The sequence below is a fragment of the Dendrobates tinctorius genome, unplaced genomic scaffold (assembly GCF_039654945.1).
Source record: "Dendrobates tinctorius isolate UK_male_01 unplaced genomic scaffold, ASM3965494v1 ptg000013l, whole genome shotgun sequence".
NCBI classification, from domain to species: domain Eukaryota; kingdom Metazoa; phylum Chordata; class Amphibia; order Anura; family Dendrobatidae; genus Dendrobates; species Dendrobates tinctorius.
In genome coordinates this window covers 16475357-16500808 of record NW_027361681.1, presented here as the reverse complement: position 1 = coordinate 16500808, position 25452 = coordinate 16475357, and the positions used below count along the sequence as shown (strand labels likewise).

General features: G+C 43.8%; 1 protein-coding gene across 2 annotated transcripts in view; it reads left to right on the top strand.

Moving 5' to 3' along the window:
- The first annotated feature begins 20829 nt into the window (after positions 1-20829).
- Positions 20830-25452, top strand: part of COL5A1 (collagen type V alpha 1 chain) — a 237648-nt gene continuing 233025 nt past the window's right edge. The window contains exon 1 of one of the 2 annotated variants that reach the window (XM_073559469.1): positions 20830-21247. In XM_073559469.1, the coding sequence (XP_073415570.1) occupies positions 21148-21247 (100 nt within the window). In that variant the 5' untranslated portion in view covers positions 20830-21147. The remainder of the gene's footprint in view (positions 21248-25452) is intronic. The other variant, XM_073559468.1, reaches the window with a different exon arrangement.

Genomic DNA, 25452 nt, shown 5'->3' with positions numbered 1-25452 from the left:
CCCTTTCTTTGCACCCGATGGAACAGTCGCATCTGTAGTTCCCCTACATCAGTGAGGTCCCCATGTGTCTCCTCTAGGATACCTAACACTTTCTCCAAAGTATTTCTTTCAAGGGGGGTCTTTGCATCACAGAGTCCCATGCCTCCCCCTCTAGGGCCATCAAGGCTATTTCTGCCTCTAGTGCTGGAGCCAAGGGGTGCATCTGCAGTAACCCCTGAATTCTCTCTGTCCAGTTCCATAACATCACATTGTTCCCCATAAACCTCGGTAGATTATTCAACATGGCTCCCAAGGCGATGCTAGTCTTGGGGCCTTCCCTGACTGCTTGGTACGCTCTGTCCGTATCTTCGTGTGACATCCTGCCGACTATGCCAAGTGTAATAACGTGCAGGAGGGATATATGTCACCACAGAGCAGGCAGACCAACAGTAAAAGGGGAGGTTTATTTACAGGGAGTAATACTGGTAAACATACAGTATAACAGAGAAAATGCTGTAAAAGGTTATATCAGAAACTGGAGAAACATCAGAGGTACAAAACAACAAAAAGTTATTCTCTTATGGGGAAGAAACTTCAGTTCCTGGAGATCTTGATTGCAGAGATCACTCTTCTCCCACGTAGGCACCGAGGCACAAGCGGTGCTTGATGTCCTCTGTCTCTGGGGGAGCGTCTTGTCAAGGTACGCGGTCTGTCGGTGTGACAAAGTCTCTAAAAGGAGGGGAGCGTCCAGCCCTCCAAGCGGTGCAGTGACAGGCTTCTCGTACTCATTCTCGTGCTCAGTGCTCACCGCCTGTGTCTGTGGTCCCTCAGTGTTCAGTCTCTGCACCCGTCTCCTCACCCCTCCTGTGTCACCGTCCTCTCTGCTCCCGTCCCTGCGCGCCTCTGCTGTAAGTGCGCACAATTCTTCCGGTCCCAGTCCTGCCCTCTTCCTGTTCCTGGTTCTAGTGCAGTTCCCTAAAGCATACCCCGGGGAACCTAACGCCCTGCTCGATGGTTCCGGGCACGGAGCTAGGAAGGCAACTCCCCCTCGGCTCCTTCGGTGCTTCACCCCCTTACACTACATCGGCACGTCATCGATAAAAGACCAATCCATGTCTCAGATCAATCTGACTATGATAAGTCTTATTGTCGTTTTAATGTATGGCTTTGTTGTCCAGACTGGTAACCTTTGTAGACCAGCAATGGCCTGGTAAATCTAATGCAAGTACAGTGCAGATACAAATGCAAAAGTAGAGACGGAAACTGATTACTGAAGTACCTGGGCCCATGGTTGCAACAAGGGTTACTATTCCCTCAATGTCTGTCCACTATTTCATCCTTCTTCTCCACTAGATATCTGAAACTCAACATGGACAAAACAGAATTCATCATCTTTCCCCCATCTCACGTGACCCCCCCTACGAACCTATCAATTACAGTAAATGACTGCCCACTCTCCCCAGTCCCACAAGCTCGCTGCCTCGGAGTAATCCTTGACGCTGATCTCTCCTTCAAACCACATATCCAAACCCTTTCCACTTCATGCCGACTTCAACTCAAAAATATTTCACGCATCCGTTCATTCCTCACCCAAGAATCTGCAAAAACCCTAGTCCATGCCCTCATCATCTCTCGCCTTGACTACTGCAACCTCATGCTCTGTGGCCTCCCCTCGAACACTCTCGCACCCCTCCAATCTATTCTAAACTCTGCTGCCCGACTAATCCACCTGTCCCCCCGCTATTCCCCAGCTTCTCCCCTCTGTCAATCCCTTCACTGGCTCCCAATTGCCCAGAGACTCCATTACAAAACCCTAACCATGACATACAAAGCCATCCACAACTTGTCTCCTCCATACATCTGTGACCTCGTCTCCCGGTACTTTCCTGCACGCAACCTCCGATCCTCACAAGATCTCCTTCTCTACTCCCCTCTTATCTCCTCTTCCCACAATCGCATACAAGATTTCTCTCGCGCATCACCCCTACTCTGGAACTCTCTACCACAACATATCAGACTCTCACCTACCATCGAAACCTTCAAAAAGAGCCTGAAGACCCACCTCTTCCGACAAGCCTATAACCTGCAGTAACCACCGATCGACCAAACCGCTGCACGACCAGCTCTACCCTCGCCTACTGTATTACCACCCATCCCTTGAAGATTGTGAGCCCTCGCGGGCAGGGTCCTCTCTCCTCCTGTACCAGTTATGACTTGTATTGTTTAAGATTATTGTACTTGTTTTTATGTATACCCCTCCTCACATGTAAAGCGCCATGGAATAAATGGCGCTATAACAATAAATAATAATAATAATAATAATAATAATAATATTCATTTATATCAGAGGTCAGAATTTTTTCAATGATCCCCATTGTACGTTCTTCCCATTGGTGTTGAAAAATTTGCAAGAGTCTCTGGTCTGATCTCTTAGGGATTTTTATGCCTGACAATCTACTTTATTGAAAACAAATGCACAGGAAACTAAAGGTGACTCATCCTGGAGGGTCTGAATATGGTCCTGGCTCATGTTCTTAATGCAGAGCAGAGTTGCAGGTATGAGGTCATCCTACATCTTTTAACTACACATTTGAGTTGAGTTCAGTGTTGCAGGCTGAACGGTCTGCTGTTTTTGGACTTTGCAAAGGCAGTTGACACTGTCCCATATAAATGCCTAGTGGGTAAATTAGGGTCTAAGTGTTTTAAGTCACATATTTTTTATTTGTCTTGTGATATTTGTTGACGTTTTTGTCCCAAATTCTTCCAAATGACACATAGATCACAGATTAAATAACAGCATGAAATGTCAATCAGCTGCTTCTAAGGTCAGCAGGATATGGTCATTTATTATAAAAGGTACTCACGGGACATGGACATGATACGACCACTTTACAAAGCATTATTAGTACAACCTCATCAGTAATATTAAGCTTCGTTCATGGGAAGGAGGCGCTTGACCTAGAAAAGGTACGAAGAAGAGTCACAACACTGATAAAGGGGCACAGAGAAGCTTAGTTTTGAGGAAAGACTAAAGGAGTTACATTAATGTAATCTAAAAGGAGACTTGATTAAATTGTGCAAGTACATAAATAATCCATACAAAAGTGCGGTGAAAATCTGTTTCATACAACAAAAGACAAGGAGCAATGTATCTGCATGGAGAAAGAAAGGTTCAATCTCCAGAGGAGAAAAAGCTTCTTTATCATAACCTGAGGAATAGATGAATCATAGAGTGTTAGAGTTGGAAGGAGGGACCTCCAGTGTCATTGTGTCCAACCCCCTGCTCAATGCAGGATTCACTAAATCATCTCTGACAGATGTCTGTCCAGTCTCTGTTTGAAGACTTCCATTGAAGTAGAACTCACCACCTCTCGAGGAAACCTGTTCCACTCATTGATCATCGTCACTCATTGATCACCATGAACTCATTACCAGTTCTGAACGTTGATCCAGTCAATTGACACTTAACCCCTTAACGACCAAGCCATTTTGTAGGTTAATGGCCAGGCCTTAATTTTGAAATCGGACCACTGTCAATTTATGTGCTTATAACTCTGGAACGCTTCAACGGATCCCGCTGATTCTGACATTGTTTTTTCATGACATATTGTACTTCATGTTAGTGGTAAAATTTCTTCGATATGACTTGCATTTATTTATGAAAAAATGGAAATATGGCAAAAATTATTAAAATTTTGCAATTTTCAAACTTTCAATTTTTTTGCCCTTAAATCAGAGAGATATGTCACAAAAAATTGTTAATAAATAACATTTCCCACATGTCTACTTTACATCAGCACAATTTTGGAACCAAAATTCTTTTTGTTAGGAAGTTATAAGGTTTAAAATTTGACCAGCGCATTCTCATTTTTACAACAAGATTTACAAAACCTTTTTTTAGGGACCACCTCACATTTGAAGTCACTTTGAGGGGTCAATATAACAGAAAATACCCAAAAGTGACACCATTCTAAAAACTGCACCCTTCAAGGTGTTCAAAACCACATTCAAGAAGTTTATTAACCCTTTAGGTACTTCACAAGAATTGAAGTAACGTGGAAGGAAAAAATTAACACTTAACTTTTTTTCCCCCAAAATTTTCTTTGGACACAATTTTTTTTATTTTGTCAAGGGTTTCAGGAGAAAATGAATCACAATATTTGTTGTGCAATTTCTCCTGAGTACACTGATACCCCAGTGGTGAGAATTGATGGAGCATCATTTGAGATTTTGAATGTCAAATTGGCTGGAATCGAGAGCGGACGCCATGTCATGTTTGGAGAGGCCCTGATGTACCTAAACAGTGGAAACCCCCCATAAGTGGCCCCATTTTGGAAACTAAACCCCCCAAGGAACTTATCTAAATGTGTGGTGAGCACTTTGAACCCCCAATGGCTTCACAGAAGGTTATAATGTAGAGCGGTAAAATTAAAAAGTCCCCAATTTTTATTTTCCCAAGGGTAACAGGACCCCAAAAGTTATTGTATGCTGATACCCCATATGTGGGGGTAAACCACTATTTGGGCGCATGGCAGAGCTCGGAAGGGAAGCAGCGCCATTTGACTTTTTAGTTGGAAGTGAGATCGGACGCCATGTCGTGTTTGGAGAGCCCCTGATGTGCCTAAACAGTGGAAACCCCCACAAGTGACCCCATTTCAGAAACTAGACCCCCCCAAGGAACTTATCTACATGTGTGGTGAGAGCTCTGAACCCTCAACGGCTTCACAGAAGTTTATAACATAGAGCCGTAAAATTAAAAAATCATATTTTTACAACAAAAATGATGTTTTCATCTCCAACTTTTATTTTAACAAGGGTAAAAGGACCCCAAAAGATGTTATGCAATTTGTTCTGAGTACGCTGATACTTCATATGTGGGGGAAACCACTGTGTGGGTGCATGGCAGAGCTCAGAAGGGAAGGAGCACCGTTTGACTTTTTCAGCGCAAAATTGGCTGGAATTGAGATTGGACAAAATGTTGCATTTGGAGAGCCCCTGATGTGCGTAAACAGTGGAAACCCCCCACAAGTGACACCGTTTTGGAAACTAGACCCCCCAAAGAACTTATCTAGGTGTGTGGTGAGAACTTTAAACCCCCAAGTGCTTCACAGAAGTTTATAACGTAGAGCCGTGAAAATAAAAAAATCATATTTTTTTCCACAAAAATGATATTTTTGCCCCCAAATATTTATTTTCACAAGGGTAACAGGAGAAATAGGACCCAAAAAGTTGTTGTGCAATTTGTCCTGAGTACGCTGATACCCCATTTGTGGGGTGGAACCACTGTTTGGACGCATGGCAGAGCTTAGAAGGAAAGGAGCGCCGTTTTGGAATGCAGACTTTGATGGAATGGTCTGCGGGCATCATGTTGCGTTTGCAGAGCCCCTGATGTGCCTAAACAGTGGAAACCCCCCACAAGTGACACCATTTTGGAAACTAGATCCCCCACAAGGAGCTTATCTAGATGTATGGTGAGCACTTTGAACCCCCAAGTGCTTCACAGAAGTTTATAACGTAGAGCCGTGAAAATAAAAAAATCATATTTTTTTCCACAGAAATGATCTTTTTGCCCCCAAATATTTATTTTCACAAGGGTAACAGGAGAAATAGGACCACAAAAGTTGTACAATTTGTACTGAGTATGCTGATACCCCATATGTGGGGTGGAACCACTGTTTGGGCGCATGGCAGAGCTTGAAAGGGAAGGAGCGCCGTTTTGGAATGCAGACTTTGATGGAATGGTTTGCGGGTCTCATGTTGCGTTTGCAGAGCCTCTGATGTGCCTAAACAGAGGAAATATCCCACAAGTGACACGATTTTGGAAACTAGACCCCCAAGGAGCTTATCTAGATGTGTGGTGAGCACTTTGAATGCCCAAGTGCTTCACAGAAGCTTATAACGTAGAGCCATAAAAATAAAAAAATCATATTTTTTTCCACAAAAATGATCTTTTTGGCCCCAAATTTTTAATTTACCAAGGGTAACAGGAGAAATTAGACCCCCAAAGTTGTTGTGCAATTTATCCTGAGTACGCTGATACCCCATATGTGGGGTGGAACCACTGTTTGGGCGCATGGCAGAGCTCAGAAGGGAAGGAGCACCGTTTTGGAATGCAGACTTTGATGTAATTGTCTGCGAGCGTCATGTTGCATTTGCAGAGCCCCTGATGTGCCTAAACAGTGGAAACCCCCCACAAGTGACACCATTTTGGAAACTAGACCCCCCAAGGAGCTTATCTAGAGGTGTGGTGAGCACTTTGAACCCCCAAGTGCTTCACAGAAGTTTATAACGTAGAGCTGTAAAAATAAAAAATCATATTTTTTTCCACAAAAATGATCTTTTTGCCCCCAAATTTTTAATTTACCAAGGGTAACAGGAGAAATTAGATCCCCAAAATTGTTGTACAATTTGTCCTGAGTACACTGATACCCCATATGTCGGGGGGAACCACGGTGATCACCTTACTGCGATCCTTGGGAGGCAGAATACACAAATCCATAAAAAGTGAAGAATTGGTTTCATTTTTTACGCCGTTCCTCGTGCAGTATTAGTGATATGGTGACTTTATTCTTTGAGTTGGTGCAATTACAGTGATACCAGATTTATATCCTTTTTTCATGCTTAGCTTCTGTCACACACTAAAAGACGCTTTTTTTGGAAGAATTTTTTGTACGAAATTTTTGCATTGCCGTATTTTGCGAGCTATAATTTTTCCATATTTCGGCCGACAGAGTCATGTGCAGGCATCTTTTTTGAGAGACGAGCTGACGTTTTTATTGGTACCATTTTCGGGCACATAACGTTTTTTGATCGCTTTTTATTCTGATTTTTGTGGAGGCAGAATGAACAGAAACCAGCAATTCAGGAATTGTTTTTTCTTTTTCTCCGTTCCGCGTGTGGTAAAATTATTATGGCAGCTTTATTCTTCGGGTTACTACGATTACCTCATTTATATCTTTTTTTATGTTTTGGCATTTTTTACACAATAAAAACTTTTATAGAAAAAATAATTATTTTTCCATCGCTTTATTCTACGAGCTATAACTTTTTTATTTTTCCGCTGATGGAGGTGTATGGTGGCTCATTTATTTGCGGGACAAGATGACGTTTTCAGTGGTGCCATGTTTATTTATATCCGTCTTTTTGATCGCGTGTTATTGTACTTTTTCCAAGCAGTATGATGATACCGCTTGGAAAAATTATAATTTGCTACTTTTTGTCCCTTTATGGGACTTTTACTTTCACTTTCAGGTATATTACATTGCAATGCTCCAACATTGCAATGTAATATTCCTATGGAGAAAGTTGCTGAGACTATACTGTGAGCATGGTCTCAGAGGCTTTCCGTAGCTGGATGACCCGGAAGTTGTCATGACAACCCCCAGGTCATCATTGCACAGGTCGGGCCCCGCGATTACACCGCAGGGATGCCGGCCTGAGGCAGAGGGAGCCCCTGACCCTCTGCCTCCCCTCTGAGCACTGCGATTGCGCTCGATTGCAGCACTCAGGGGGTTAATAGCCAGGAGCGGCGGGGGTGCCACTCCTGGCTGACAGTGCAGGAAGTTCAACCACTGCAGCGCTGAGCTCCTGCACTGATCGGCCAGGAGATGCTGAAATTTCAGCATCTCCTGCACGATCGCTGCTGTGTTTGGTCAGTCAGATTGACTGACCAATCACAGTGCTTTGGGGTTCAGGGACTGACTGCAAGGGTCCCTGCACCTCTTGCCGTGCCTATCAGCTGTCACAGACAGCTGTCGGCACTGAACTGTCACTGCGTGTTTACACGCAGTGACAGTTCAAAGGCATGATGTGCACAGTCCGTCCTGGTGCGGTAAGTTACAACCGCCCCTGACGGACTGTGCACGTCAATGGATATTAAGGGGTTAAGATCCCGAGGTAAAAATGAGCTATTTATAGAAGATTAGTATATTCTTTATGACTGTGTGATATTAGTCATTACTCCAAGACAAGCTGTGAGACTTGGGCAGTCAAGAGGTCCTCTGTCAGATACCAAAAGGGCTCTTCATATACAGGGGTAAGGAAAAGTGTAGTCAGGTCACAGTCCGAGGTCAGAATTCCAGGAAAGTAGCGGATCAAGACAAAAGTTTGACAATAAAAATCAAATACAGGAACACCAAGAACAAAGCAAGCGCACACCGTTTGAGCAAAGCTACAACTGGTACTAATTGGAGGCAGACATACAGCTAAATAGCCAGGTAATTACTCGAATAGCAGCCACATGGAAGACACCCTGGAACTCCCCAGCTCTGATTGGACGGCTGAACTGTCACTCACTGCTTCCAGACACGCTGATAGGCGGAATCATGACAGGCTTTACATATACACCTTCCTGTTACCATCTTCTATCCTGCAGTTGAACTTGATGTACGTGTCTTTCCCTCCCCCCTCCCAATGCACCAAGTATGTAATTATGTAGTATGGTTAACCGGAGTTTGCATGCAGATAAAGCAGCCAAAAACATGACACCCGGCAGACGTACTACGCTATTTACGAAACACAGTTCTCATTCACTTTGAATGAGTGATCCACTATGAAATTAGCATAGTCGCTGTACCCCACTGCCATACTATATCATGGGTATCATGTTGGCACCTGCTCCTCTGTATTGTTTTAGGTTCTGTCATGGAGGCCAGAAGGCTACTTTTTACTTTTGTCAGGTAAATGGCGTCCTATGGGTTCATTTGGCTTGTGCGTTGGCAACTTCCTATAGCTAATAAAACCTACAAGAGAAAAAGTGAGCAAAAACCCTGCTGTAACTAAAAGCAAAAAGTGCATTTAAATATCACAGAGTTTTTAGTAATACTTTTTTGATAAAGAAAAGTAGCATAAAAGCCATCCCACCACGACAAGGTGTCCCAATCAGAGTTACCTTGTCGTTGTGGGATGGCTTTTATGCTGTTTTTTGATAAAAAAAAGTATTACTAAAAAACTCTGTTATTTAAATGCACTTTTTGCTTTTTACTTACCGTACTTAGTTACAGCAGGGTTTTTGCTCACTTTTTCTCTTGTAGGTTTTATATCTTTTGTGGCCAATGTGAACATGTGTTTATGTTCTACATGTGTACCAACTCAAGTCAGGCTCAATTTTTGTGTTTTTTTCCTATAGCTAATAGTTTAAGCAGAGACTTATATAAGGTATATAGTTATAAGTGGCCCAACTCAATGAGTACATGATGAAAAGGACTGAAAAAAGTTGCTTGTTTTCTACATCAGTGCCATAGCTGTAATAAGTGTCATTTCTCTGACTTCATATGCATCATAATACAACATTTAAATGATCCATTATATTCAGCCTAACTGCATTCTTTTTCTGGCTCATTCAATGCTGTTTAGTGTTGGATTAATAGTGTCTTGCTGAGTTATTTATTTCCTTAGCCCTGGCACATACTGATGTGCTGTATTCCCAACATTAGATACAGATGTGTCTACAAGGAACAATTGCATTGTAACCCGGGGTAGCAAAAATAAACATCTCTCACTCATTTCATGGCTGTTATAGCACGGAGATGTGAAATCAAGCTGTGCACCTTAGGGCCCCGTCACACATAGCGACTCACCAGCGATCCCGACAATGATATCAACTTGTCAGGATCGCTGGTGTGTCGCTACATGATCGCTGGTGAGCTGCCAAACAGGCAGCTTCACCAGCGATCAGCACCAGCGACACCGAGTGCTCTCGTCGCTGTGTATCTTAGATACCAGCGTGCTGGTGCAGGGAGCTGGTAACCAAGGTAAACATCGGGTTTCTAAGCGCCGCACGGCACTTAGAAACCTGCTGTTTACCTTGGTTACCAGCTCCCTGCACCAGCGTGCTGGTATCTAAGGTACACAGAGGGTTTCTAAGCGCCGCGTGATGCCTAGAAACCCGCTGTTTACCTTGGATACGAGCTGGGAGCTCGCTGATCGCTGCTCTCCTGCCTGCCACACGCAGCGATGCGTGCTGGCCAGCGGGAGACCAACGATCCAAAAAAAGTCCAGGGCATTCGAGCACGATCAGCGGTAACCGGCAGGGGGGCCGGTCGCTGATACCTGTCACACACAGCGATCTCGCTGGTGAGATCACTGTTGCGTCACAAAACTTGTGACTCAGCAGCAATCTCGCTAGCGATCTCGCTGTGTGTGACGGGGGCTTAAGGTTTCATCATGACATGTTCATACAAATTAATAGCTGCAGACATCCCTTTACACTGTACCCCAAGGCATGAGGGTAAGTTATGGATAGAAGATAGCAGCTGTAAATGAGGCCTTCAGATCAGATAAGGACTGGATGGGTCCTTATGAAGTCTCCAGATATAAAACCTCTGACATAAGGTGTCCACCTTCAATGACGACAGAATATGCCAGTGCCGGGTGACAGGTGCCCCATGATGTCATTTTGTGACATAAAGGCCATTAATCTGCGAGTGCCGCACAGTGTGCCATAGTCGAGAAAACTAAGGTCTCCAAGAATATCTTCTGAGGGTTTGAAATAGCAGTCAGTGTGAAACATAATAGCCACAGAAATAATCTAACCCCCACCACCATGAATATGGGGAAAACGTCCGCTCTATGGCGATCAGATTATACAGACCGCACTCAGCTGATACTGTAAGGCTGTGGCGACTTCTGCCGAGCAGCACTGCACACATGGCCCCGGACTGGCCGTAAATCTTTTGGAAAGCAAAGTTTCTAGAGGGAATACCTCCATAATGTTGCATGTTGTGGAGAATGCCACAGTTTTTCTCTCTCCCCATGAAAGAAGCCTCCATATGTACAGTATGAGCTCATAGCAGTCTATGCAATACAGATCCGCAATGAGGTCTGACAATGGACCAGTGACACCACTGTGCAGGTGTCTCTCCCGGGCATCATGCATCAGAAATGCTAGATTCAACCAGGAATTATGTCTGCAAATGTGGTGGAGGGACTTCATAAAATTAATATAGTGTCATATTTATTAATGCATAGTGTACAGTGAGTATTTCCAATAGCGTCTTCACATTCAGAAGCAGTAAGACTTGGCTGTGTTATTTAATGTGACAGACCAGGAGGATCAGCCTCACATTTAGGCCTCATTCATACGTCACTGATTTTTCTTTTAACCAAAATTGGTCTGAGTTTCATCAGAATTTTTTTTATCGACGTCATCAGAATTTGGTCATTGTCAGTTTTTACCATCAGAGTTTGGTGAAAGTTTTGTCAGTTTTCTTCCAATAAAAAAACAAACCTGCTAGAGGTTTCTCCTATCAAACAATACGTGAAGTAATGATTCTGTTGGATATATTACTTCTATGAATATTTCAAAAGGCAGGTCAGATGTGCAAAAGCGTTCAAGGAGCAAAAAATGTCTGCTTTCCTAATACTTGTATAGTGCGTGGTTCTACTAGCAGATTTACATTCAGGAGCAGCAAGACCCTGCTGAGATATACATTTGGCACACTGGGAGGATCATTCTCACATTTTGGAAGGTTTCTAGTGTTTGTTTTGTATAACCCTCCGCTGTACTACAGGGTTCGCTGATCAGTATCGTCCGTCTCTCACACGTTTTATGTTATTTTGCTGAGTAACTTCCTTCTTGGACCTTTCTAAACCCTAAATATATAAACGTTTCCCTGCTGTATAAAACCATTTACATGTTTCCGGACTATACTCTTTTTAATTTTTTTTTTCCTTACACTTTTGTTGACCGCAAGCCAGAACCACATAGTCAATAGAAGAGTCCCCTCAATGGCGTTTTTCATAAATGGAAGTTCATTCAGGAATCCCGCTCAAACACATTCCTTTTTCAACAGGAATGTTCTGCTTTTTTTCCCTTGTCCCTTTCATGCAGTTTCATTCCATCCCTAAATTTAACATGTCCAAGACCTGCAAGAGGCAAAGAGCCCGAAAGCAACTGATATATGTGGTGGTAGCATCAGACGCGGTCGTACATGCAGCGCTGCTGGGCACTGGTTCTGCTGATTGCCTGGGATTTTTAGGACTTTACCAGGACCCATTCAGCTTTCCCCAGACCCAGAACGAGTTATAATAACTCTTATACTTCACTATAGCTTATTGCTATAGTAATTCCAGTAGTTCTGTGTTACTTATATTAGATTCTTTATGGTGCAGGTATAGAATAAAAGGTAACCTGCCTTTAGATTTATACTACCTGAAACACGGACAGCAAGAAGCAGACCACGGCTGTGCGATAGCAGCGTTTCAGAGTAAAACATACCTGGCTGCTGTGTCTATGAGAAAACATTGTTTATATTGCCAACCAAGGGCTACCAGGAGAGACCTGATCAGTCCGTTGATGTCCCCGGCTGGCTTCTCCTCACCTTACTCCACTTTCTTACGGATGGCTTATACATTCACATAGAGACTTAGGCCTCTTTCACACATCAGGTTTTCTCCGTCAGGCGCGATCCGGCGCTTTTGACAGAAACCGGATCCGGCGAAATGCAATGCCGGATCCGGTTTCCCCCCCATTGACTTGCATTTGCGCCGGATCGCGCCGGATGGCCATGCGTTTCATCCGGTTTTCGCCGGATCCAGCAATATGTCGCAATGTGTCGCGATCCGGCGTCTGGAAAAAACGTCTACTGTAACGTTTTTTGTCTCCGGCGAAAAAGCCGGACACGCCGGATCCGGCGCGTCCGGCTTTTTCACACAATGAAAGCCTATGAGCGCCGCAATGCGCCGAATCCGGCGAAAGCCGGATCCGGCGGCCGGATCCGTTTTTTTGGTCTGAGCATGCTCAGTAGCTCTGCCCACAAGACATATATAAAAGCAAGACAGTGGGACCCACAGCCACACCCAACATGCCACCCAAGACAGCAACCAGGCGCAGGAGAAGGCAGGAGACATCTGCAGCAGCACCATCAGCACCACCCCAATTGGAGCAGCATGCTGAACAACGGGAGGGGAGTCCAGCAGCAGATGAGAGACGGTAATTATCAAATCACCCATTCCTCCAAACTAGGGCTATTGAATATCAAGATATTCATTGGCCCTTTGTTTCTCTTTATTCAACAGCCGCCCAATAGATGCAGCAGCAGCAGCAATGGCAGCAGCTGGAACACCACCCACAGGCATGGAGTGTGGCCACCAGGAAGACAGCACATCATCTTCTGGGAGCCCTCCCTCGCATCGTCAGCGTTTGACGGTAAGTTTTTATTTCCAAAATCCATCTTCTCTGTAATATATGTCTATTCATGGCCTTTTATTTCAAAACAGGAATCACAAGATGAAGAGGAGCTCCCAGAAGAAGGAAGGGGTGGACAGACACCTGGAGTGGGCTCACAATTGGTAAGTTTTTTGCATCAAACGCAGAAACACAACATCACACTACACACAACACATAGAAAACAATGTTCTTCAGACCACACACAGCAAACAAATGCCTACATCCAAAGACATAACTTTTTTTGTTTTCTTCTCTAGTCTTCCCAATCTGGTGCTTGGCCAAGAGGTCCTCGCAGTGCCTCCCAGGGTCGTCGGCGACAGCAACGCGGCGGTCACCAGCGTGTAAGTATAAATATTTTTGCTTTGTTTTTTTGCACTTTTTATTTCATTTCTTTTGTGGAGGCTAATTATGTTATTTTTGTCTTTTTCTTTAACAGCCTTCACAGCGTGCTCCCGACTCTGACGTTGAGGATGGAGGGATTGATGTGGACCGCCTCATCGATCTCGTCAGAGAAAGGGAGCTGCTCTGGAATATGGCTGACCGCCGCCACGCTGACCTGATCGTTACCCGACGACTCTGGGAGGAAATCTGTTCGCTCCTTGTGGGCCGCTGGGAGGACCTCGATGTTCGGGCCCAGATTACAGAGCGTAAGTATATACAGTACCGGTTGCTTGATTTAAACCAGTGTTTCCCGAACTCCAGTCCTCGTGGTCCCCACGGATCATGTGTTCAGGATTTCTATTTACTATGGAAATCCTGAAAACATGACCCCTGGGGACCATGAGGACTGGAGTTTGGGAAACACTGATGTTGTATACTAACCACTCCTTTCTCGTTTCAGGGAACAGAATTGTGAATCGGTGGCGGTCTGTGAGAGATCGTTTCAAGAAGGAGTTCAATAAAGAGATGCGGGCCCCGAGTGGATCTGGAGGGCGCAGGAGCAAGTACAAGTACGCAGAAGCCCTGTCGTTCCTCCGGGAAACAATGGTCACCAGAAGGTAAATATTACACACCACATGTGAAAAAAAATGTTAGATGTAAATTTTTTTTTCAGCCAGGGCCATACCATGTCAGTATTTTAATTGTTTTTTTTTCTCTTTATTCCACAGCACGGTGAGCAGCACTCGGGAGCCTGCACAATTGGACCCTTCTGAGGCGATCCCTGAGGAGACCGGCACCGAGGGACACTTCGACCGCCCCGGTACATCTGCACCTTCCCAGCCTTCCAACACATTCGACCCATCTGTCCCATCCACCAGCACAGGAGCATCGTGGCCGCCTACATTACATGAAGCTGCTGGTGAGGAGATCGCTTTCCCTTTACCCCACCCTTCTGCCCCTGCCACCTCTAGTACACCTGCGGGTACTGGGCGGCAGCGGCAGAGGGGTCAGGAAAAGACTTATGCGCCAGAGTTCTTGCATCTGAATGCATCTTTCCAGAACTGTCTAAAAGTCTTGTCAGAGCAAATCTCCGCAGGCTATCAGCAGATCAACTCCAGCATTCTGGAGGTGAAGACACTTCTGCAAACCATGCATTCAGAAGCAAGATCTTCGCCAAACCACACCTTTTTCAGGTCTGTTGTGGAGCGCATGGAAACGCTCTCTCCTGCCCAGCAGATGCATGTAATGCATTCATGCCACGCTGCTCTCCAGCAAGTTACCTCCCAACCTCCTCCTCCTCCCACCACAGTAGTTCCTCCACCTGCACCCCCTCCAGCCACTTTCCATCCTCCCCCTCCTATTACATCTACACCCCCTCCAGCCACTTTCCATCCTCCCCCTCCTATTACATCTACACCCCCTCCAGCCACTTTCCATCCTCCCCCTCCTATTACATACCATCCACCTCCAGCCACTTTCCATCCTCCCCCTCCTATTACATACCATCCACCTCCCCAGCACCATCCACCTCCCCAGCACCATCCACCTCCCCAGCACCATCCACCTCCCCAGCACCAGCAACCTCCCCAGCACCAGCAACCTCACCAGTACCAGCAACCTCACCAGTACCAGCAACCTCACCAGTACCAGCAACCTCCACAGTACCTGCAAACTCCCCAGTACCAGCAACCTCCCCAGTACCAGACATCTCCCCACTTCCAGCAACCTGCCCCGTACCAGACATCTCCCCACTTCCAGCAACCTGCCCCGTACCAGACATCTCCCCACTTCCAGCAACCTGCCCCGTACCAAACTCCTTCCCCATACAACTTGCCATCAACATCATCTGCTCCTACAGTCCCTGCCCAACCCTCCACTCCACCACCCACCACCTCTTCTGCTTCCCACATGTCCACCCATTCTGTAGTTTTTTCCACACCTTCACCTCTAACTGTTCCTTCCCCACCACGATCCCAGTCCTCTCTCCACACTCCCAGTGTCGAAGTGTCCCGCAGCCCCTACAGCAGTATTTCCACCACACACTACACAGAATTATAATGTGTGCATTTAAATAAAAATGACCAGTTTTATGGTTTCAAAGCTTTATTAAACAAGTTTATTAAAATTTTAAAAAAGTTTACTAAAAAAAACATTTTTCAATAAAAGTTAAATTATTTTACACTGGTTGTCTGTCATTTCTTTCTGCGGCGAAAAAGGTTAAATACAGGGTATTTAAAAGGTGAAATGGTATTCAAAACTAGGTATATAACTGTGGGTAAATTTTAGCTTTTTGCCACAGTTGTGTTCCTGGTTGTGTTTGAAGCAAAGTATTTCACCTAAAAAGTTGTGTTTATTGTTGGTGATTTCCTAACAATGTACACAACTTTTGTTAAAAGGTGAAATACTTTGCATAAAACACAACCAGGTACACACCCGTTGCCCTAAGCTAAAAATAGAGACCATGACAAGATAGCCAACTTTGGTTGGCAAAGGTATATACTGTTGGTACAGAAGGTACACAAGTTTGGTTAGGGCACAAATCTTTCACACTCTGTCATCCTGCCAGTGTACTCTGCCTTGAGGTGACATAAAGTATAGTGCAAAATTGTCCCTCATTACTGAAACCGTCACAGAACTTCTAGTGGTAATGTCATGGTAATCTTGCAAGGTGGTTTCTTCAGAGGTGTCCTCAATGGAAATGGGTTCCTTGCAGATAACAAAATTGTGGAGTACCACGCACGCTTTGATCACCTCGTCCACAGTTTCTGTCTTGAGGTTGATCGCAGTCAATAGGACCAGCCATTTGGCTGTCAGAATACCAAAGGTACATTCAACCATTCTTCTTGCTCTTGTGAGGCGGTAATTAAAAATGCGTTTTGGTCTTGTCAATCCTCTGCTAGAGTACGGTTTCAAAAGGTGTTCTGACAGCTGGAAGGCTTCATCCCCTACACAGACAAATGGCATAGGTGGACAAGATGTTTGCGGCAGCGGTCTAGGTGGTGGGAACTGGAAGGTGTTTCCATACAGTTTACACCCCATGGCAGACAGTTTGAAAACTTGAGAGTCATTGGAGCGGCCATAGGCCCCAATATCAACCGCAATAAATTTGTATTCCGCGTCAGCGATGGCCATGAGGACAATTGAAAAATATTTCTTGTAATTGAAATATTCCGATCCCGATCCAGCTGGCTTTACAATGCGGATATGTTTCCCGTCCACAGCGCCCAAGCAGTTTGGAAACTGACATATCTGTTGAAACTTGTCAGCAATTTCAATCCACCTCTCTGTTGTGGGCTCTGGTAAAAACTCTTCAGCTAAGGAGTCCCACAGTGCACGGCATGTGTACTTCACAATTCCAGATATGGTGGAAATCCCGAGTCTGTACTGGAAATGCAGTGACGAAAGGGATTCTCCAGTTGCAAGAAATCTGTGGGGAATTAAAAAACAATAAATTAGTTTTAAATCACAGCATTACATACCAAAACTGACCTAACACTTGGAGATACAAATTACCACCAACAAGATTGCAGTGAAAGTGTGCTCTGATGCGATCATATCCAATAAATGTGGCTTACCTTAAAGTCACCATCAGACGCTCTGCGGGTGAAACAGAGAAGCGGCAATAGGTGTCCGCTTTTCTTATGAGGTGTGCAATGCGCTCCACCAAGTAATCAAAATTCTCCATTTTCATCCTAACATATCCAAAAAATGTATCCGGGTTTCGTCAAAGGTCCATGCATAGTGTAGAATAGACCCCACGCGTCATTCTCTTGGCTGTGATGGGGTGGATCCACAAACGTCGTCTACGATGCCTGATGCGCTGCTGTCTCGCTCTCTCCTTCTCCAGAACAATCACCCTCAAACGATTTGCCTCCGCTGTAAAATCCGCCAAATTCTTCAAAATATTTCCAATGACAACATCCATCTTCGCCAGTAACTTGCTCTTCTCTCCAACCTGCACGTTCTCCTCTACAACCTGTCAAAGAAGGGCTGTAGGAACATGCTATATATAGTTTTCCAGTAGCCAATCCCGTTCGGAAGGCCACAAGGGTCAATTTTAAAAACCGGATCCGGTGTAATCCGTCAAAAAACGGATAGAAAAACGGATGAACCGGATGAGACGGATCCGGTTTTGTCTGTCAAGAAAGACGGATCCGGCAGAAAACCGGATCCGTCACATCCGGTTTTACTAAACATTTGCCGGATCCGGCGTTCCGGCACGACGCCGGATCGCGCCTGACGCCGAAAACCTGATGTGTGAAAGTAGCCTTACTAAGTTTTTACTCACAGATGTACAACATTGTATGTGGAATTTGCAAAAATATAAATGGCATGTTCTATTGGAGGTCATTCTCACTGTGATGCTTCCCTTCTAGGGAAGAATGTGCTACCATATGAAGGTACCATACAATAAGGCAGAGGGAGTAAGGCTCCGTAGTATGACACTGTGATCTATATCTAAGGCCTCTTTCACACATCAGTATTTTTGACCAGTATTTCATCAGTATTTGTATGCCAAAACCAGGAGTGTCTCCAAAACAAAGAACAGACATCAGTCTTTCAATTATATTTTTTTCTTGGTAAGTTCCATTCCTGGCTTTGGCATACAACACTGATGCAAAATACTGACGTGTGAATGAGCCTTAAAATTGAGGGTTTCTGTTAGCCCACAACCATCCAAAAGAGTTGCCAAGTGTAAACCAGGTTATCACCTTTTGTGGTAACCTTAATTTCTTATTTGAGAAAGAGGTGCCACACAGTGGTATATCCATAAAAAAATAGTTTTTATTGAACAATACATATTACAAACATTAAAAAGAAGGTGCTAGACCAGTCAAAAAGAGAGAGCCATACACCATAGGAGCACAACACTTCAGCATTCACCACAAGGCAATAATATAGGGCACTGTAATTAATGAACTACAGGGAAAACCGACATAATTGGTTTGTCTACTACTACAACAATGAGCCGACCATCTTCAGATGTGTCAAACAAATCAGAATAACTGCGTCTGACCCCTGTATGTACCCCTCTACAGATGTATCTAAATAATCACTCTTTAGATACCTTATAGGTATGTAAACAATGATGATATAGGGCACAGTGAATATCATACTCAAGGGAAGATGGTAATTGAATGCTCTAACCACTATTGAGCCAAATAAGCTCATGGAGGCCTCAATGATGAAGCAGTGCAAAACGCGCGTCGGGGCATGAAGGACGTTCCAGGAAGTACCACCAGCTTGTGGTATGTTAGAATGGCGATTATATGCACCTATTATACTCTTTAACACTGTGCTTATAGCATTTATAGGGGTTATACACTGGGGGTACATATAGGTGGTCTGACCTATTAGACACATCTGCGGATGGTGAGCTTATTTGGCTCAATAGTGGTTAGAGCATTCAAGTACCATCTTCCCTTGAGTATGATATTCACTGTGCCTTATATAATCACTCTTTAGATACCAATAAGGTATCTAAAAAGTGATTATTTAGATACATCTGTAGAGGGATACATACAGGGGTCAGACGCTGTTATTCTGATTAGTTTGACACATCTGAAGATGGTCGGCTCATTGTTGTTGTAGTAGACAAACCAATTATGTTGGTTTTCCCTGTAGTTCATTAATTACAGTGCCCTATATTATTGCCATGAGGTGAATGCTGAAGTGTTGTGCTCCTATGGTGTATGGCTCTCTCTTTTTGACTGGTCTAGCACCTTCTTTTTAATGTTTGTAATATGTATTGTTCAATAAAAAATATTTTTTATGGATATACCACTGTGTGGCACCTCTTTCTCAAATAAGAAATTAATGTTACCACAAAAGGTGATAATATTGTTGATTCGTGGTGTGTCACCCTACATTGGGAGTTTAAAATTGAATTGGGCATTTTTGTGAAGATAAGTGTAAACCAGGGCATTATTCTGTCTCTTAAGGGCCTTTTACATGTAGCGAGATCGCTAACAATATCGCTAAAGCGTCACCGATTTTGTGACGCAACAGCGATATCGCTAGCGATCTCGCTACAAGTGACACATACCTGCAACCGGCCCCCCCGCTGGATATCGCTGATCGCGCTCGAATGTCCTGGGCCATTTTTTCCTCGTTGGCGTCATGCTGGCGCCAACTAGCGACGCATGGACGCAGGTGGAAGTCGTCATCATCGCTGCGGTGGCCAGGTAAGAGCGACCTCCGACGGATCGCTTATCGCTGCCGCGTCGCTGTGAGATCTGCCTGTTTGGCAGCTCACTAGCGACCATTTAGCGATGCACCAGCGATCCTGACCGGGTCGTATCGTTGTCAGGATCGCTAGTGCATCGCTAAATGTAACGGGCCCTTAAGATGGAAACAGTCTTTTGCAGGATACAATAAAGCAAGGACTTTAGAGGAGTTTCTGGTCAAAGGCCCCTCACTAAATTCGTCTGATATGTATCTTCCGTGGTTTTAAAGGCATTACCACATTCACTAATCACCGTAATTACTGAGACGTCCGTATATAAACTCCCTTTAACGTTTCCCTCATGGTGTCTATTCAGCATTGCAGATTTGTTTTTTATAAGTTTAATTAGAAACATCATATCAGGCTCCTGTAATGACTAGGAAAGCCTAGACAACAGTCCACCGGTCCATGAAGATTGGAGACGTTCTGCTGTCATCTTCATGAAGATACATAGCCGTCTACTGAGTACATGGCAGAATGGACGATGATTGCTCAGTGTCTATTATATATCCACATGTGAGATCATCTTGTCTGCAGATTATACTAGACAAGCTTTAAGTATTAAAGGGGCAGCACTACAAAAGATTTCTGGTTTGTGTTTTGTGATACAGCTACTTCAGAGCCTCTTGATCACCACAACTGTCAATCCAAGATCCCCTGTGGTGACAGCTGTTTAACAAGATCTTTACACTGTAAGAATAGGCTGGTATTTTGTCCTTCCCTCTGCCGTTGTGCACACAGGTCCAGTACAAATAATCTGATCACCAGTTTTACATTGTTTGTCTGGCTGAGAATGAGAAATATGGATTCAGAGTTTTGGAATGTGCAGGAGTTAACCCTGCGCCCTGGTTGCAACTTGTTCTATTAACATCTCCCAATCCCACAAAACGTTTTTTTTTCTTCCTCTTCTCCTAACTTTTTTTTTCTTCACAAACTTTCATGCCTCTTCCACTCCCCTCCCCACCCTCTCTCTCTCCCCCTTTTCCTGATCCCAGTGAAAGGAGGCTGAGCTTGTAGGATTTAGCCTTCTGATTTGCTATCCCTGTTTGGGACTCACAGTCCTTGCATCTCCCTAAAAAGGTTTTTCACTCTGTAATCGTTCGACAAGGGGGCATCACTTCTCAAGACAACCCCAGTAGGACCAGACCAGAGAAGGGTACAGGACAGGAAGCAAGAGGAGGAGAGGGAGCTGGGGGTTTGCAGACACTCAAAAATTTGACTGCCCAGAAATTTCAGCTGCACTAAGCACCCCCCAAAATACCCTAATCTAATGGCTTTATAAAGTACACCAGTCCTCCAGGGTTTCTGCCCTTTCTCTGATACTTAATTGCATTCCAAAATTTGCATTAAGGACCTCTGAATCCCAAAGAATTGGACCCTCACGGTGGAGGTGATGAACATGGATACACATACAAGGTGGAAAAGAAGGAGTTGGAGTAGAGTCTTATCCTTTCTTATAGCATTAAGCTTTATATGTTCCCAGTGCCATGCAGGTAAGGATCTTTTTTTTCTCTGACATGGAACAGATTTCCAGCAAGTCTCTACTTGAAAGCATCACTTTGCTCAGACAATGAGACATTCAGAAATCAAAGCTGCTTTTTTTTCTCCATTTGATGGTTTAACATAAAAGTTTATATCTGGAGCCTATTTGCCAGGCCAATGTAAGCGTAAATTCCAGATCAGGATTATCTGCCCTCTCCATCCATCTCCATTACTTTCTGCTTACTTTTCCTTTCTTCTACGATATTTCTTATTCTTCTTCCACTGTTCAGTGAAAACTTTCTGACATGTAATCTTACAAACTTCTGAAGACAACACACAAACTTGAAAACTTTTTTTTTCTCTCTGTGAAACTAGAAAAATTGCTCCACCTATAGGTTACTTGTGGAATGGCAGTGAATTCTTTTACATTTAGATCTGAGATTTATTGAGTTTATGCCAGTTTTAGTTTTCTGTTTCAGTCTGAAATTGTAATATGTCTCTACATTTCATGCAATATTGTATTTTTCTTTAATGCTTTGTACTAAAAAAAAACTAATCCGGGCATGTGTTAGACAATGCATTCACAGGGAGCAAGTAGACTGTGGTGGTGATATCATTAGAATAAAGGATGTACTTGATGAATTATAGATGACTGATACTCAATTGGACTTTTGCAGAAAGTGGACGGGTGCGTTGTGTGTGCTGTTCAGGATGCATAAATGCATGGGTGTGCCCAGCTTCTTTGGGTATAATGTGACTGTAGTAAAAGCTAATATACACTCGCTTATCAGCTTCACTACCTGACACAGGCTCAGACTGGCCCACAGGGTAACAGGGGAATCCCCCGGTGGGCCCCTGTGCAGATCTGGGCCCCTACTCCACTATATTGGCAGTACTTAGCATAATTCACTTTATTCACTCATAGAAAAAAAGCAGCATCTCATCATTCATTAACCAAACTACCCAGTTTGCTATTATATAGAGATATAGGTAAATTTATGAACGAGGGTCTTGTAATATTTGTATGCAGGTGAAAATTGTGCCAACCAAAGTCAATGTTACTGGTGGGCCCTTGGTACCCCAGTCCGACACTCACCCGACGTATACCTATCGGCACAGTCCCATCGTCAGTCATGGCATTAGTCCAATATCTGTTCCTGTTTGTTTGCTGAGAATTGGAGATAGGGGAATAAAGGCTCTCCAGCTGTTACGAGCCGTGCGATGTGCTGTGCTTGCTCCTGTAGATTATTAAAAAATGTATTATTGGTTTTCTACTGAACATTGCACTCATCAATCAATTACTTAGATATTGGCAGAAACAAAATCATTCTTCCAGCGATGCAGGATGTTCCTGGTGTTACTTTCCGTAGAGAGTGAGTTGCCTAATTTCTGCAGAAATGGTTTACTGTTCTAACATCTGAGAAGACTGAAAGTAAGATATCAATTCCAAACAAATAAAAAAATCTCTTTCTCAGAGTCCGAAACAGTCAGAGGCTAAGATTGAAGCTTCTAGGCCCAAATGTGAAAACTGGACTGTTGCTGATGTCACCGCTGCGTTTGGTGCCATGTCTACATAGTGTGTTGGCTCCGGCTTTACACCCAATCACTGATCATGAAGGAATCGCACATTATCTTACACCGGTTGCTTCAGGTTGATCACTTTTACTGATTATGGTTAGAATTGCATAGCATCTTCGGTCTCCTGTAGCCAGACATATGACGTAGCCGCAACCCCGTGGCAGCACATGGTGCTGGATTGCAGCCAGGACATCACACCTGTTGTGCTTTGGCCGGGCCGTGTCATTGTTATTAGGTGGCAGCACCATGCATTTACTGAATACGGGCTGCAATGTTACAATGCAATGGTCGCCTTACTGTGGCCATAGTCTAAATATGAAAGAAATGTGTAGTATCTGCTTCCCTTGTTTTTGTATTGTTATAGCACCCATATAGAAGGAAGCAATGTATGCAAAGTATAATCCCATACATTGGTCAGTAGTTACAATATTAACGGATTCTGGCTACAACAAGGATTTTATCACCTGATTACCACAAGGAAAAAGGAAGGTGATGAAAGGAACTAACTAAAGGGAGATGCTGTGGGTCGCTGAAAACAACTTCTTCCTACTTCTCTGTGTGAGACCCACAGAGCAAAGTAATGACTGCTGCCTGGGACGAGGGAGACAGGACGAATGAGCCAGTCACATAGCACTAAAATACAGCCCAGGGACATGGTCAATACCATGATGATTGTTGGCAGTGGTGTAAATATCTGTGCATTATAGGGGTACTGTGATGAGACTGCGCCCTGGGAGGTGGTTGCTGAATGCTGCTTTACAGACAAAGATATCCTAAAGTTGTATTACATTATACCCCATATATAGGTGTAATTGATGGCATGCTTCAGGGTCATGTGAACATTAGTATTAGCGCCCTCTGTGGGTGACATAAAATAATAGGTAAACTGGACTCGGGGCCTGTGTTCGGTCATATTCAGACATTATGGTCATACCTCCTTTTTTCTATAACAGCACCATGTAAATAAACCCTCAGTGTTAAATCACTGATTTATCCTAAACTGTCTGGGAAATAACTAATTGATCCTCATAACTACTATGCAAATGATCCTAAAATGTAGGTAAATGTTAATGAACTTTAAATATCCTACAACAATGCTGATGGGATTATAATCAGAGTGGTGTATACATTAGCTGCCATAGTTCCCGAGGTTTAATTACACCCCAGTTAGCACTGTACCCCTACTTAAGCCCCATGATTATGCCATCAACCTAAACCACCTGCTTTGTGGCTTAAAGTTGTGTTCAGTAAAACCAGATGCTGTGTGACGCAACATAAATTCTACAGCAGCTCAGTTGCCTTATACAGTATATCTGCCCTGCTTGCCTATACTGTGGTTTCAGTCTGGCTTTGTAATATGGATTCATGTATAATAGTATTACTACTGTTAAAGATGACATGCTGTGTATATTGTGTGGGGAGCAGGTACGGACTGGGGCTGAAATTCAGCCCTGGGATTTGAAATCACACAGGCCCATGCTTTCCCCGTCCCCAAGCACCAGATGGGATATATTACCCTGGATGGAGGAAAGGAAGATTTACTGCAAGACCAATATTTCTAATGATATCAGTGACCTGCTGGGGTAAGTGACGGAGTCAGCGACTTTGTGCTCAGTCACAACTCTTAACAGTATGGGTGTCTTCAGAACACTGATTCTGTTAGCAATGTAGCAGACAAGGCAGCCCACGACCAGACGGGTCCTTCTGGCATTTGTCAGAATTGCCAGATGGCCAGTCCGGCCCTGGTGTGGAGTATTATCAATACTTTGCATCACTGCTGCCCCCCATAGGCGGTTTTGGGAATGTTGCGCTTGAACTTTTAATTGTCTTTATGTGAATCTGTTTCCTATTAAGCAAAACATCAACGACAGAAAAAAAAACCCTTTTCAGGATATTTTAGTTGGTTGTAATGACCTGGCATAAAGATAATTGCAGTTGTTCTCCAGAGCAGGACCCAATGTGCATCCGTAAATGATTTGGTACAGGATGACATCATCAGTATGACGGATGCGGGGACATGCACCCAACATGTGCAATGACCATTTTTTTAGAATCATTCAAGCAACAATCTGATCCTTTCATTCATCACTCTGATGGATGGCTTATATAAATCCCAGTACAGACCAATAGCAACTGGTTTCAGGCTTTTTCTAATTATTCCAACTTGATGGTTGAAGTCTGATTGATTGCAACAGATGGTGTCACTATCTTTTTTTTTTTCCATGAACTATTAAAGTTTTGTATTGTTTTGTTTTGGCTTTATGGAGTATCTATAGATCCAAGCTCATACAAGACCTCATCAGCTAAGTTTTTTGTGATTCTTGTGGTTTTGGTAATATTTCATGCATTGTATATTTATTTGCCTTCTTTAAACCCAACCTTCTAGTAGGAAAGTTGGCACTCGAGAATAGCATGTGCACCCAAGGGATAGTGTGACTTTGGTGGATGTTGTCTTGTTCTTTTGTGTCAATGCTCCTAATATAAAATAGCTATCACATTCACGCTTTTGCAGTGCAGATGGCGGACCCCTTTAGTCAATTTTGGTTAGAGACAAGGGATAGGTCAAATCAAATAACCGCTTTAAATCGGCATGTGTTTCTGACTTTGCCCCTGGAGTGGCATTAATGGCGGCTTTGTT